The sequence below is a fragment of the Dipodomys ordii genome, unplaced genomic scaffold (assembly GCF_000151885.1).
Source record: "Dipodomys ordii isolate 6190 unplaced genomic scaffold, Dord_2.0 Scaffold43, whole genome shotgun sequence".
Classification (NCBI taxonomy): Eukaryota; Metazoa; Chordata; class Mammalia; order Rodentia; family Heteromyidae; genus Dipodomys; species Dipodomys ordii.
This window is the reverse complement of record NW_012267259.1, coordinates 12,117,293-12,131,977: the sequence shown is the minus strand read 5'-3', so window position 1 is coordinate 12,131,977 and position 14,685 is coordinate 12,117,293. Positions and strand designations below refer to the sequence as shown.

General features: G+C 40.1%; 1 protein-coding gene across 1 annotated transcript; it reads right to left on the bottom strand.

Annotated features, from left to right (window-relative positions):
- Positions 1–2,787: 2,787 nt before the first annotated feature.
- Serpinb2 (serpin peptidase inhibitor, clade B (ovalbumin), member 2) lies at positions 2,788–11,150 on the bottom strand. The gene is made up of 7 exons (XM_013018938.1): positions 10,983–11,150; positions 8,242–8,361; positions 7,001–7,129; positions 6,403–6,520; positions 4,518–4,660; positions 3,741–3,905; positions 2,788–3,192 (listed from the first exon to the last, which is right to left on the bottom strand). The coding sequence occupies exons 1-7, from the start codon at positions 11,148–11,150 to the stop codon at positions 2,788–2,790; spliced, it is 1,248 nt and encodes a 415-aa protein (XP_012874392.1).
- Between the last annotated feature and the right edge of the window lie 3,535 nt (positions 11,151–14,685).

Here is a 14,685-nt window from a genome sequence, read left to right as displayed (position 1 = left end):
AATACTCCCTCCCCCATCGTGGGAGTTCTGCTCTCATTCCCTAATCTAACCTTTTACTCCCAAAGCCCCAGTCTCATTGTAGGAGGGATTATAATGTCAGCATACCAGGTTTTGAGGGAGACACAAGCATCGAGGCCTAGCAGTGGCTGAAAGTTTCAAGAACAAAGGCAAGATAGAAATATCTGCTGAGATGATCAGGACAATGTATGAAAAAATTATCATTTGTCAGCAATACTCTCAATGCGACAAAATACACAAAAAAGAATAAAAACGAAACTATTAAACTCACAACAAGCAAGAATTATGACATAAACTTCACTGTGCATGACTTTGAATGCCTGAAGGTATCAGAATTATGTCCACAAATGTTGAAAGGGCTTTGACCCTAGAATTCGTCACTTAACCACAATAGTGAGGGTAAAAGATGGGCCGCTTAGAAAGATGGGTAATTTAGAACTCACTCAAAACCATCCATAAAATAAGAAAGTGGTACACATCTGTTTAAAGTAGCTAAGAGAATGCAATAAACAAAAGAGCTCTAATTTTCAGGAATAAATGAAAGAAGCTTTAAAACATTAATGCAGTAACTTTCTTTTGAGATTCTGTTATGCTTGACCAGTTACATATGCAGGATAATGATTATAGTAAATAAGAATTTATTGAATAGCATCTATACCAAACATTTTGTAACAGCATAATATGCCTGGACTCATTTGCTCATGAGTTCATATCAATCTTAGGGGGAGAAAAGGCTCACACTGAAAGCAGAAGAGTCACACTTGGCACATGGTTAGACTGTTTGTAGGCCGTTGAACTGGGATGCCATGCAGACATTCAAGATCACGAGAGTAGCTTCTTAGCTATCCCTTCTTGGTGGACCAACCAACATCTCGGACTTCCATTTCAAGGGGTGGAGCTAGGGATGCAATTCCAGGATCCAGTGTTAACTTAGACTCTGCTCTGCTTCCCACCTACTCAAAGGCAGTCACCATTACTTGTGCCAAGTGACCATCTTGCATTCCCTCCTGCTCTCGCACTCACCCCGTCTCCTCTGCTCTGGACTTTCTGCTCCAGGGTCCTGACTTGAGTCATGGACCACTGAGTCTGGAATGCTGCACATGTTGGTTATCTGTAGTAACCTTCTGGCTACACACTTGTTCCACAAAGTGCTTGGGCCGGGACTGTTGGGAATTGCTACACCTTGTGCTGCAATGAGAAAGCAGCTCCAATCCATTTCTTCATCTTTCCTTGTCATACAGAGCCATCCTATGTACAGTCAAAATTGCATCTTTTTGCATGACTGAGATTATGTCCTTTGGCTCATTTATCCCGTCTATATTTTCTAGGTTCCCACAAGTTAGTCATAATACTCAGTTTCTAGAAATCAAGGTGCTTTGGTTTAGATCTGACATGTCTCCTGAAGGCCCATGCATGAAAGGCTTGACCCTCAGTTTGATGCTTTCAGAGGGTGGTGGAAACCTTTAAGGGGTGGAGATTCAAATCCTGGGCTTAGGCCCTTGGAGGGAATTATGGCTCATGGTCTCTTCCTGGCCATGAAGTATGCATCTTTTCTCTATTATGAACTTCTCAAGATGCCTCACCGCTGGCTCCAAAGCTGCAGAGCCTACCACCCATAGACTACAACTTTAAATCTATGCACTAAAACAATCTACATTTTCAGTTGACTGAACTCAGATATTTTGTTATAGGAAGGGAGAGCTGACTAACAAACAAGGGATAATAGGTCTTTATTACACACCCTAGGCCAATAACTGAAAATAAATAGCTGAGGGTAAACACATTTATTTATTAAATATTTGGAATTACATAGAAGATATAGATACATCTTTGTGACAAATAATGCTACAAATTCCCATAACATATGGACATTTATTATGGAAGATTATAAGAGATCACTTACTCATATTTCACTTATAAGCACAAATAAATACACTTCTATCTTTGTGTTCTATTATTGGAGCTGTCCCTTAGCTTTGGTTCAAGATTGGCACTCTATCATTTGAGCCTTAGCTTCACTTTTGGATTTTTGCTTGGATTTTTGCTAGTAACTTGGAGATCAGAGTCTCAGTGGACTTTCTTTTTTCTTTCTTTCTTTTTTTTTTTTGGTCCGGTCATGGGGCCTGAACTCTAGGCCCTGTCCCTCAGCTCTTCAGCTCAAGGTTAGCGCTCTACCACCTGAGCCACAGCGTCACTTCCGGTTTTTTCTTTTTTGCTTATGTGGTGCTGAGGAATCGAACCCAGGGCCTCGAGCATGCAAGGCAAGCGCACTACCACTGAGCCACCTTCCCAGCCCTCTCAGTGGACTTTCTTGCTCAGGCTGACTTCAAACTGCTCTCAGCCTCCTGAGTAGCTAGTTACAGGCATGAGCCACTGGTCCCTAGCAGCACAAGCAAATATATTTACTTAGATGGAAAATTAACAAATCACTTGCTTCTGTAATTTTTTCAGTCACATTAAATAGTGAACAATAAGTAAAAAAACAAACCACTGCTATATAAAATAATAAATAACACAATTAATGTTCATGCTATAAAATAAAGTTCTGCAAGGAAGAACTAAATGAATATCATCCTGTTTGAGCAGACCAAAAGACTAATAGAGCTATTGTGTTATGACTGAAAGCTATGTAGTTATTGCTGAATTTGTAGTTAGCATAGAGAAGTTGTCCAAAAGAACAGAAATACGTTGAAAGTATTTCTAAACACTTGGCTCTTGAGATAGCAATTCTGAGACTACAAAACCTTGTGCAGAAATGGGCTTTCAGTTTTAGGGTGAGGAGAATTTGCCCCAAAATAGAATGCTCTTCGTTGTGGTTTCACAGATAAGGAAGAGAAAGGGATGGTCTGCCACAAACTGTGGGCCTCCATGCCCAGTTCTCCCAGTCATAATAGCCCCAGTGCCTCCCGCTGCTACAGTGCCCTCCTCATTCACATCCACAGAGGCTTGATGGAACACGTCTGAAAGAAAGAGAGTGTTCTCCTCCGACATCCCTGAGAAATTGGCCTGGCCTTTGCTGAAGGCATCCTCCATGCCCATGCTTCTCAAAATGGATTTGAGTTCATAACGCTCTTCTAATTTGAACTGAGGTAGGTAGACTTCCACATCACCTTCAGCCATTGTGTCTCGGTTGATCCACTTGCTGAGTTTGTCATAATTTATCTCATTTTCCAGCTGCAAATTAAAACAATGAAACAAAAGAGCCAATGAGTTTGAGAAAGGAAGGAAAACAATCCTAAATTTCATTTCATTTTGCATGATTAAAAAATTTAATAGATTGGTCACGTTTTTGCAAGAAAGTAGTATGTATGACAAATGTTTAAGATTAAGGAGCAACATTTAGTGGTACATCATTTGTTATTAACTGCTCCAAATAGCTCTGTGAGAAATTGTCAATCATTTCCTACGGCATTAGATATTCATCTCATGAAAAGTCAATGGAATTCTAGAAGATTAAAACTATTGGATTTGTGAGCTGGGAAAGTGGCTCAGTGGTAGAGTGCTTGCTTTGCATGCATGAGGCCCTGGGTTCAGTTCCTCATCACCACATAAGCAGAAAAAGCCGGAAGTGGTGCTGTGACTCAAGTGGTAGAGCAGTAGCCTTGAGCTGAAGAGCTGAGGGACAGTCCCCAGGCCCAGAGTTCAGGCCCCACAACTGATAAAAACAAAATAAAACAAAACAACAACAACAACAAAAAACTATTGGGTTTGTACTGCCTTACCAACTCTAGACCAGTGGACGCATCCGCAATTTCGTCTGGAAGCAACAGGAACATGCTGACATCTCCAGTGTAGGGGAGTTCCAGAACCTGAGTCTTGAGGTCCTCTATGTATCCAATGTTGAGCTTCTCCCGCAGGTGCATCATCTGCACAGGCACACTCTGAGTCTAAAAGTGTAGAAAGGCAAATATGAAAATTAATTCCAAGATGTCAAGAGATTTACAAGAGAATGAATTGACTTTCAATCTTGAAAAACATGTGTTCTAGAGTCGACGAATCACTCAAAATATTTGCATTTCCTTAGTGTGAGCATGCTAAATTTGTTTAAATTTTATATTCATTGTCTAATAAGTTGTATCATCATGTTATAACTACCACTAAAATATTTGCTCAATACCTGCTATGGGACCGAAACACTGGTAAACCTCATCGAATACTTAATAACAGCCTTTCAAATTATATATTAATTATGGTATCCTAGCTTTTCAGAGTGAATATGATATACAAAGGAGATGAGTAAGATTATAGCTGATAAGTGGTAGAGCCTATATTGAATCTAGACATATGTAATGATAAAAATCCATAGTCTTCACCTCTACTCATATCATCTTTTAGGCCATTACTGAGAAATAGTCAATAGCTTGAAAGAGTCAATACCCAACATGCGTAAGTTATAACTAGCAAGTCATATAGGAGAATCTGAGGGATGTCTCTTACTTTTCTGCCTTGTCTAAGGCCATAGATATCGATTAGAAAAATGATTTTTTATTTTCTCATACCGAGCTCACACGAAAAGGATAAAGCCCAGGTAGTTTCTTCTCAAATGGTGTTTTCCACTTTCCTTTGAAGTAGATAGCATTCACCAGAACCATCTTGGTCTCTTCATCTACAGAACCCTTAGGTAGCAGGTCTGGGATTTTGCCTAAAGAAAACACATGTATATTTAGGCTTTGTAATCAAGAAGGTTCTGCTTTCTTGGTCCAAGCAGGCATCAAACTCAATATCTACGTTTGCCAGATTGCAGAGACTAGTCTTTCAGTTCTATTTGGATTGGCACAAAACACCTGTAAAATTAGAATAGGTTCCTCAGAAGGCTTGTCAAATTCTAGAGAAAATGAAAACAAATTGCATTTAAATAATAAAATCACTGTCACACTTGAAAAAGAGAAGTTTTTACTTCCATGTATATTATATATTGTTTGCTCAGTTTTTCAGTTGCCTGAATAATACTGAGTTCAGAAGGAAGTGAAAGTGTTTATTAGCAGACATGACAAAGGCATTTTCTGCATGTTACTTGGTCTTTCTTTGGTCTGGTCTACACAGCTTACAGATCTGAAGAAATGAATAATGGATTTTCAAAACATTTATAAATTATCATCAATATAAACTAGGAAGAGTACAGGCACAATGGATGAGAAAGGAAAAACTAGCCTGGATTGTTTTTAGAGTACAAGAAGAGACCTTCAAAACCAGTGGTGAAACAATCTGCAAAAACCAGGACAACACAGGAAAGGGAGTGAAGGACTTGGGTGTGGTTCTCAGAAACAATGACCGTGAAGGTCTGCATTTCTGAAAAATGGTTTAAGAAAAAGTTTACTTTTAGTGAGCCTCCGATCTTTAATACGTAACCTCTAAAGTGTATTTTATGTATCCTCAGAACTTCTGAACTAGAATGCAGAATCTCTGATAGTAGTATTTGCCATTTTTACTTCTGCTATGGGCACAATGCCCACTGCTGACTGAAGACAAAGCAGAGTGATTTCTATTATAAATCCATCTCAGAGTTCAGAAAAATCCTACTGCGAAGAATTGCACTCAATTTACCAAAGTTCAACCACAGTTTGGTGGAAATAAATGGCTAATATCAGTAGTAATGATGATGGTAATTAATATCTACCACATACCATGTATTATTTGTTGACTAAATGAATGAACTCAATAGTAATGAGTAAATAATATATCTAATTTGAGTTCATGTAACAAAAAAGATAAAGGGAAACAGATGTCTATGAAAGATTAAAAAAGAACTTGGCAGCAGCATAGCCTTGAATGGTAAAAGAAAAGAAAGAGTTTAAGTAATCCCATTATCTTTCCCTCCTCCATATTCTTATAGCTTACATCAATTATGCAACTCAAGGTCAAGCCTCTTTTCTCTTTGGTTTTATTTCCACACTGCTACTTCCTGTATTTAATGGCTTCTACCTCTTTTTGTGTTTTGTACTATAATAATATCTAGGAATAAGAATAGTTAAGCGCTGAATGTCAATCTTCTATCAGCGGGCCTCCTGTATTTTTCTTCAAAGGTTAAGGAGAATGTGAAAACCAGTGGGGGATGGGTGAGATTGTTAAAAGGGGTGGCACTGATCAAGATGCATTGTATTCATAAATTGCTTTGTTAAATGGAATCTCCTCTGTACAACTACTCAAAGATCGTTTTTTAAAGGCACACTGTACTCACAGTCTGACTTCTGGAACTGAAATCCTTTATGCAACTACTTAAAAAAAATAAAATAATTTTTTAAATACTTAAAAAATTGTCTTGCTAAATGCATGTAAGGATCTCTCAACCAGATAACTCTTTTAAAGGGATGAGAACTGATTTCAAGAACAGTTAAAGATGCATCGTGGTTCTCTAAGTAAAATGAAATCATCCCTTGATTTTACCTTTGGTTTGATTCTTGACCCAGGAATTAATCTTCTGTCTTGCTTCTTCTGCACATTCTTGGAAGTCTACCACCTGGGGTTCAGTGGAGTAATATTTCTTACAGAGTTCCACGTATTCCTTTAAAGTAAGAAAATGTCAAATGTTACCTAGAACATATTATGGAACAGGACAGTGAGGATGGTAGATTACACGCTTCCAGTCCTGGCTCAGTGGCAGGAGGTAGAGGTTGGACAGAAGTTGTCTGTGTGGGGGCTGGGGGAGGAAGTATGGCAGATTATCAGTTCTCCGTTATCTCCCTTCCCACCATGTTTGCCCCAACTCCCACTGCCCATTCTTGCGTTGTCTGCATTCTAGATGCTGAGTGACAATGCAAAGACATTTTCTATGGAGAAGGGTGGCTGTGGAAGTGTGACTTATTACTCTGTATATGGGACATATGTGACAGGTAGGGGAGAAACGGACAGCGGGACCGTGGCCATAGGAGGCTAGCCTCAGGGAGCCTGAGTCGAAGTTTGACTCTGCTTGTATGAATTTGTGTTTCGCAGGTGATCTGGCCATCCCTCCCCCTCCCCCTTTCCACAGAGAGGCCTCCCTTACTTCTTTGAATCTCGAAGACTTTTCTCCAAACAGCTTATTAGCACTTTCCAAAACATAATCGCCGCTGCATGTGTTGATGGCGGAGCTGAGCGCTTGGAAGGAGGAATGCACTTTGTCTCTTGCTTGTGCCTGAATCCGGAAAAAAGAATTCCCTTTCTATAACAAAAGACTGCCAAACAAGCTATTCCTTGAGCAACAAGAACTTGCCCCTAACACGACTGTAAGATGGCCTTACCCATCTCTATACATATGTAACTAGTTGTGACAGATGTGCTAAACTAATGACGGAAATCACTTCATGATGTACAGGTATATTCAATCACGTGGTACACATCAAAAATAGAGTTTCATTTGTCAGTGATGAAATTCTCATTAAGCTAGGAGAAATATTACCTAACCACATTCATAGGCTTCCAGAACAGCCTATGTTCCAAAGTAGGCAATATAGTGGAAAAGCCAGGCTTTAGTGAATGGGAACTCCAAGACTCAGCCAGGCAACTGTAAGCACTGTGAGAGATGGGCTCAGTCTGGTGCCCTGGGCTGAAGTGAGGACAGAGCCCTCCAGGCTCAGAGGATACGTGGCAGAAGCACCCACTTCCACTGACCCATGATTCACTGGGTGATGTGTGGGTGGGGAATTACTGTGTCCAGGAAGGAAATGAAGGGCCACATCTCATAATAATCATGGGCTATGATTAACTTGTGTGGAAGTGAGTTAGGAATAGAAGCACATCTGGATTTACCCAGCTGTTACTACGTAGATGTGTGGCTGATAGTTAAGGGAATATATGCTTGGAATAGATGATGTCTGACTGACTGATGATGGATTGATTGATTGATTTGAGGCCCTGTGACTTCTGATACAGTCAGGAGGTCTGACCTTCAACATTCCTCAATTCCTCACATCCTCTCTTTAGATGGTTTCATTCATACATGTGAATTCTAATATTCTCTGCTATAGCACAAGATCATTTAATAACACATTACATCTATTTCTGATGACAGAGAGACGTGATCAAATTTATGAAAATATTCAGCTAAAAACTAAAGTCTGGGCTCTGTCTAGCTCTGCTTTGCTATCCGCTGACCATATGATGTTTACTTCATGGCTTCAATCTCAATTTTCTTTCCTTTTTTGTGGGGAAATTCTGCTGCATGGCTTCCTGGTCTAACACTCTGATTTTTTGAAGAAAAAAAAAAGAAGATTCCAGGAATAATATAAGAACAAATGAGCCCAGTACCTGTAAAATAGCATCCGGATAAGTTCCCTTCTGTATCTGTTGCATGAAGTCACAACCAGTGAAGTTTTCTGGCGTTCTGGGGGTGACATCATAGCCAGCCACTTTGTTAAACTGAAGCACCTATAATCAGAATCAGAGAATGGTGACCCCGAACCACTTTACTTAAAACTAGTGGCTAAGAGGTAGCTCTGGATGGGCCTATGTCTGGCTCCGTGCCTCATATGCATGGAGAATAACACAAGTTACTCTTCCTATATGATATGGAATTGTCAACCAATCTAAACTTCCCTTATAGGAATCCACATGAGAAATTCATTGTATTCTCTACAGATTCACACCATCTGCTTCTTTCTAATTCTTTTTATTTATGTTATCTTCCATTGTACGAAGGAATTGCCATTGAACAAAGCAGTTTATGAATGCAGTGCATCTTGATCAAGGTCACCCCTTTCAACATTATCATATCTGTTTCTCTCTTTGTTTTCTTCCCTCCCTCCCTCCCTCCTTCCCTCCCTTCCTTCCTTCTTTCCTTCCTTCCACGTACCTCCATCTATCCCCACAAGATAGTCCACTCTACTCCTAATTTTCTCAACAGCAAAGTGAGTTTATCAATCACAGCATTGACATCAGAGGATATTGTATTATGTGAATAAATTGGAGAAGTTTTTATTTAAAAGGCCCATGTCACTGATATTTACTGACTATTATTATAGCCAATATATATTATTATAGCTACTGGGTGTTTTAAGCATTAGTTCCAGCCTTAAAACTTTTAAGTTTTACATCTTCATTCCCATTTTATACACAGCAAAACAGAAAATTAGAAAGGCTCAATGTCTCACACATTTGGAAGCAGCAAAATCATGACAGATACTGACAGGTTTTTCTTCTAAGGCAAGAAACATCTGTTTCTTCTTGTTTTGTTAAGCACAGAGGTCATTTAATTCTAAAATCTGCTTATGCCACAGAGTTATAAGAATATTCAAAATCTTTGCATAACCTCAAGTTCTCTCAGTATTTTTCACAAATAGAAAAGCTACCTCTATCCAGAGTGACCAATGAATTCAATTTTTTAAAGTCTTTATTTAAACAACCTAAAACACCCCCATTGAGCACTTGCCCTTAAATATGTTGTCTGATTCTTTATATTTAAAAACTTTAAACCTTGATGTTTTCTAAGGTCATCAACACAGCTTGCCACCATAGTTTTTTTCAAGGGAGAAAATGTAAAGGGAAGGAGTGTTTCAAAACACTGCTAGTATTAGAGTTGAGCAAGGGGGTTTGTTGTAAGCCTCAGTGTTTAAACGGCCACAAATACAGGAGGTGATCTGTCATTCCCTTGTCCTCATGCAGGGAGATTGGCCAATGTTCTCCCTGTGAAATTTCCTACTTCAAAGGAGGCCCACCTGAAATGGGTCACAGTGTTCTGGACAAGGATGTATTTATACTCAGACACAATTCTCATGGGAAACCAGAAATCAGCCACAGGCATTTTGGTGTGACCAAAATCACTGTGCATTTTGTCTTAATGTTTTATGCTTGTGACTGCAAAGGAATCTTAATTACAGATGTCCCCACGAGAATGTTAAATGTGCTGAGTGCATCCCCTGGGTATACAGAATTGCACAACTGAAGCAGTTCAGCAGTCTGAGAAAGGATCCACTCAGCCAGGAGGACAGGCAGAGGCCTTGGCACAGATGTCTCAGACAATGCTTTTCCACACCCCTTCCACCTTGACCTTGAAGACTGGCCATACAGAATGCAAGGCCCCATTGTGTGGACATGACTGATGGTCTGGGTAGTGCCTTCCAGGGTGTTTCTGGGAGTGGACTGGCCACAGCCATCATATTTGTTTCTCTTAAAGTTAGGAGGAATCCTAACCACGAACAAACCATAGTGCACAGGTGGATGGGAAGAACCTGAGCTAGGAGTTCCAGATCAAGGTGTTTAAATCACGCTGCCAATATTCACATCTGTCAATTGATTTTTTTTTTTTTTGCAAAACCAAGTAGTGTAAAGTGTGAAAAACACTCAATGTAAAAAGTACAAACACTGGCCAGGTATGATCGCTCATGCCTATAATCTTAGTTCTTTGGGAGGATTCATTCAAGGTCAGATTGGGGAAAATGCCCATGAGACCTAACTCAACTAATAAAGACTGGCATGGTGGCACACATCTATCATCCCAGCTATCCAGGAAGCCTAAATAGGAGGGTTATAGTCTAAGCCAGCCAGGGGAAAACCATTGACCACATTTGAATAAACAATAAAGCAAAAAAGCTCAGGGCATGACTCAAGAGCCTCTCTAGCAAGTAAAAGGCTAAGGGTTCAAGCTGCAGTCTCATCCTTACCCCCAAAATAAAAGTATGAACATGATATTATTATCATTTATTCAGTAGTGGGAGTTCTTTGTTTTTAGTTTCTTACTGTGTGTCCTGGGCTGACCTCAAAGTTTCCGTCTTCCTGCCTCAGCCTTCTAAGTGTGATACTTTTTTTTTTAAAGTATCATGATTCTCACATTAGTAGAATAATCAGCTCAGACAGGGCTTCTACTCTCTACCACTGAGATGGTCATTGGTTTATAGATTTAAGTCTCAGGAACTGATGTTGTGAGGGCTGGTGCATCATCAGCACTGTGTGATAGCTAGTTCCTTAGAGTCAGGATGACCTGAGCACTAGACACGAGCAATTCCCTAACAGGAATCCCTCCGTCCTACCAGGCTTTAACGATGAGAGCTTACCTGTGCCATCTGCTCCTCAGTGTTTCCCTTGGAACCCAGGTAGACCATGGCCATGGTGGATGAAATGCTCCATGGGGAGAAGAAGAGATTCTGGGTGGGGCTTGTCTTCAGCAGATGCTTGAAGAAATTGAGGGCGAAGATGGTGTTTGCTACGTAAAGATCTTCCATGGTCTCAATCTAAAAGGAACAAAGAGGAAGGGAAAACAGCTGTAAAAGATGGGATCGCGTTTTGGGTGGGATTCATAGAATGATAGAGGCTGTCCCCTGTGGAGACTCAGGGGTCCTTCCCTGTTCTTCCTCTACGGGAGACAAAGAGTTTCGAGATCATTACCACGCCACCACCATGCTCATGCTGGGCACAGGACGCTCCTGACACCATCTTGGAATTCCCAAGGCCATGTGTCTCTATTGCTCACCCAGGCCCTCTAAATTTCATAGCCAATCGGAGGCAGAGTGAACAGTCATATGATGGGTAGGGACACCTTCTGGTGCTTCATGCAAGAACATGGACAATACCAACAATAGACAATGGTTATTGACGTCCTATGATCTAACAAGAATGTTTCCACACACTTTTCTTGTACTAACCATTTCATCCTCTCTGAAAGGCTGACAAGGAAGTGTTACTGTTTACAAAGTGTTTACAAAGGAACAAATGGAGTGGCCACCGTCAATCAACTGCGAAGCGCAGGAGTGGGAGCTGGAATCAAGTAAGCTACCTCTAACCCCAACTGTCATATCTTTGCTACACCCATGGGCACACACATACTCTCTCCTTCCCTCTTTCCTGCTCCTCTCTCATTCTCTCCCTCTATCTCTTCCTTTCTGTCTCCCTTCCTCTCTCCCATTCTCACATATGTTCAAATGTACATCAAATATACCTATGTTCTTCTTGGCTTCTATGGAGATAATCAATCTGCTTTCTAGTAGTGGTTAGACTTGTGTTTAAGGGTCAGCTCTTTACCAAGCTACTGTGCGCACACACCCTACTTACCACAGTCTTGCTACAAAAGAACTTCTTACACAGGGAGTTATTTCTTGGGGCCCCATTTTTGTCACCCCCACTCACCAGCAGAAAGTCAGCATCAGGAAGGAGTACAGGGACAGGAACAAGTAGATGAAAAAGGACACACATGCACTCAACTTACCACCTGTGACCTAGGACTGTGTGACGAGATGCTTGGACAAACCCAAGTGAGCATATGGATGTGCATGTGTGTGTGTGTGTGAGAGAGAGAGAGAGAGAGAGTGAGAGAGAGAGAGAGCAAGAGAGAGAGAGAGAGCACACATGTGACTGGCAAATTATCCTATTTTTAATTGTATGTATTTCTCTTATCATCACAGTTTAAAACATACCTTATAATTACCAACACGCCTAAATAGACCAACCGACCCTGATAGGCATCATCTGTTTAAAGAGATCACACAGCAGCAGTGGCTTCTAAGAACAGCCCGGGAGAGCTGGGAGCCCCGTGGGAGGAGGCATGCCGGCAGCCATCAGCTTCACTGTCTCCAGCTTTGGTCCTACCTGGCTGCGGGGATGGGGGCGGGGGGGCAGCTCCCCAACAAAGAGCAGCCATCACGTGTCACTCATCCAGGAGCACCCCTCAGGAAGCCTGGATTGATTAATAAGCTCTGCACTGTTCATGAAAGTGATCAGAATTTGCACGGAAATTTGTCATTTGAAATAGGATCCAAATTGTATTGTATCGAGACAAAAGTAGTAACTCTGACCCTGACATTCTAGCCCTTTCCCCTTGTCTGTTCATTTTCATCTTGGTGGCAGCCACAGGAAGGTAAGTATGGTTATCTGTCTGATAGGTTACATCCAAAAGTTCCTAGAAGTTAAGGAACCCGTATAAAGTCACATTGCTCATATACAATTGGACAGGGATTCATAGCCAGGTCTGCAACAGGAAACCCTCTGTCTCTCCCCTGTGTCACTTTTGATGCATAACTTCACTATGATGTGCAAGACTCTTGATGCAAGTGATAGTTTGAGAAACGCTAGAAAGAGGAAATAAAATGAGGAAATGGTGGTCTCCACTGCTCCTAGAAAGTTTACTAAATTAAAACAAAACACGTTTCTTCTTGTTTCATCACAGAAGCTAGATTAATGTGGACAGTTCCAAAAAATTGTTTTTTCCCTACTGACTTCATAATTAATCAGGATTATTCAATAAACTTTCTAAATAAATTACCTCAGCACTTTCTGGAGACAGACTGATTAAAAATATGCACAAAATATTTTTATTTCCATCTGAAAATCAAACAAGATAGCAGAGCTAGAAAAGTAGACTTCAACTCTTTTTTTCTAGATCTTTTATCACAAGTTACATAGTCCATCCATGACTTTGACTTAAACAAGATTTACATGTCCAGACAAAATCTGAAAAAGGACTCTTAATAGTTAGAATTTAAGGATGTTTGATGAAGAACAAAAAATTCATAAAATCAAAGGTACATTGTCCCAAAAACATTTCCTTCTTTAAAAAAATCTATGGCTGGAAAGACAGCTCCCTAATAGAGAGCTTGCCTACCCTGTGTAAGGCCCTGAGTTCAGATCTGTAGCATTTTACTAAAAAAAGGTAATAAAACCTATTCTACCTTTTAAATGAAGCGCAATTAATGGCATTTCACATAAATGATATTTAAGGTCTATAATGTCGTTGCCTAATGACTTCGGGCTACTTTTTTGTTTAATTTGCATAATTACTTGCCTCATTAAAGTTTAGGAATTCCTGTTACACTACGGACAGAGATGTAGCTTGTACAGATACTGCCTTTCAGAACCCAGGCCAGATCCCAGGTTTCTGATCTCAACTCTAGTGCTTTTCCTGCCAGCTTTTCAAATCATGTCTAGAAGTTTGTAGCACTCAAAATGAAGGATGTAATATATATATATACATATATATATATGCAATATATAATATAGTGTATAATATATATGTATGTATATGATTCCCTGACACTCAGACAAGCCTTGTATTTGCATGTCTTCAGAGACAATACAAATTTGAAGTCATGGAGTGACATCAGGAACTCAGCCTTCGGAAGCAGGCTCATTGTTGAGTTTCCTAATAGTATAATAAGCCATACAGCTCCATTTACTTCCAAATAGTATGTCTCCATTATTATTTAGTGTTATCATTGGGATGTGTGAATGGAAATCATATACAGGACAGGGCTGGGCTCCAGATGGCTCTGTTGTTTCCTGCAAGGCAAATTGGCAAATGCACCACTGAAACTTGGCAGAGGTAATGAATTTGGGAGGTGCCAACAGGTACATTCCATACACCCTCTCCTCATTGGCCAGGGATGTTAGCTTGGAATTCTCTCTAGCATTCAGAACAAGGTTTTGAAGGACTATTGTAATGTAATTGTGTTGAAACTGACCACAAAAATCAGTAAAAACTAAGATCAAACAATAATTATAAGGACCACTCCCACCAGTAATGACATTTCCCTCCCCAAATAGTTGATTTTGATAATAAATTGCTACCTACTTCTGAGGTAGTAAAATAAGTATTTAGTTGACCTGTCAATAAGTTAACTGATTTTTCTGTGTCAAGAAATTGGACCATTCTTGAATTAGATTCAGTAAATATATTCTCATATTGGATTGACTTAGCTCAAATGGTTAATTAAGTCTCATATCTCATGACTCTTAGTTTTAGATAAAAACGGAATCCTCTTTCTCTTT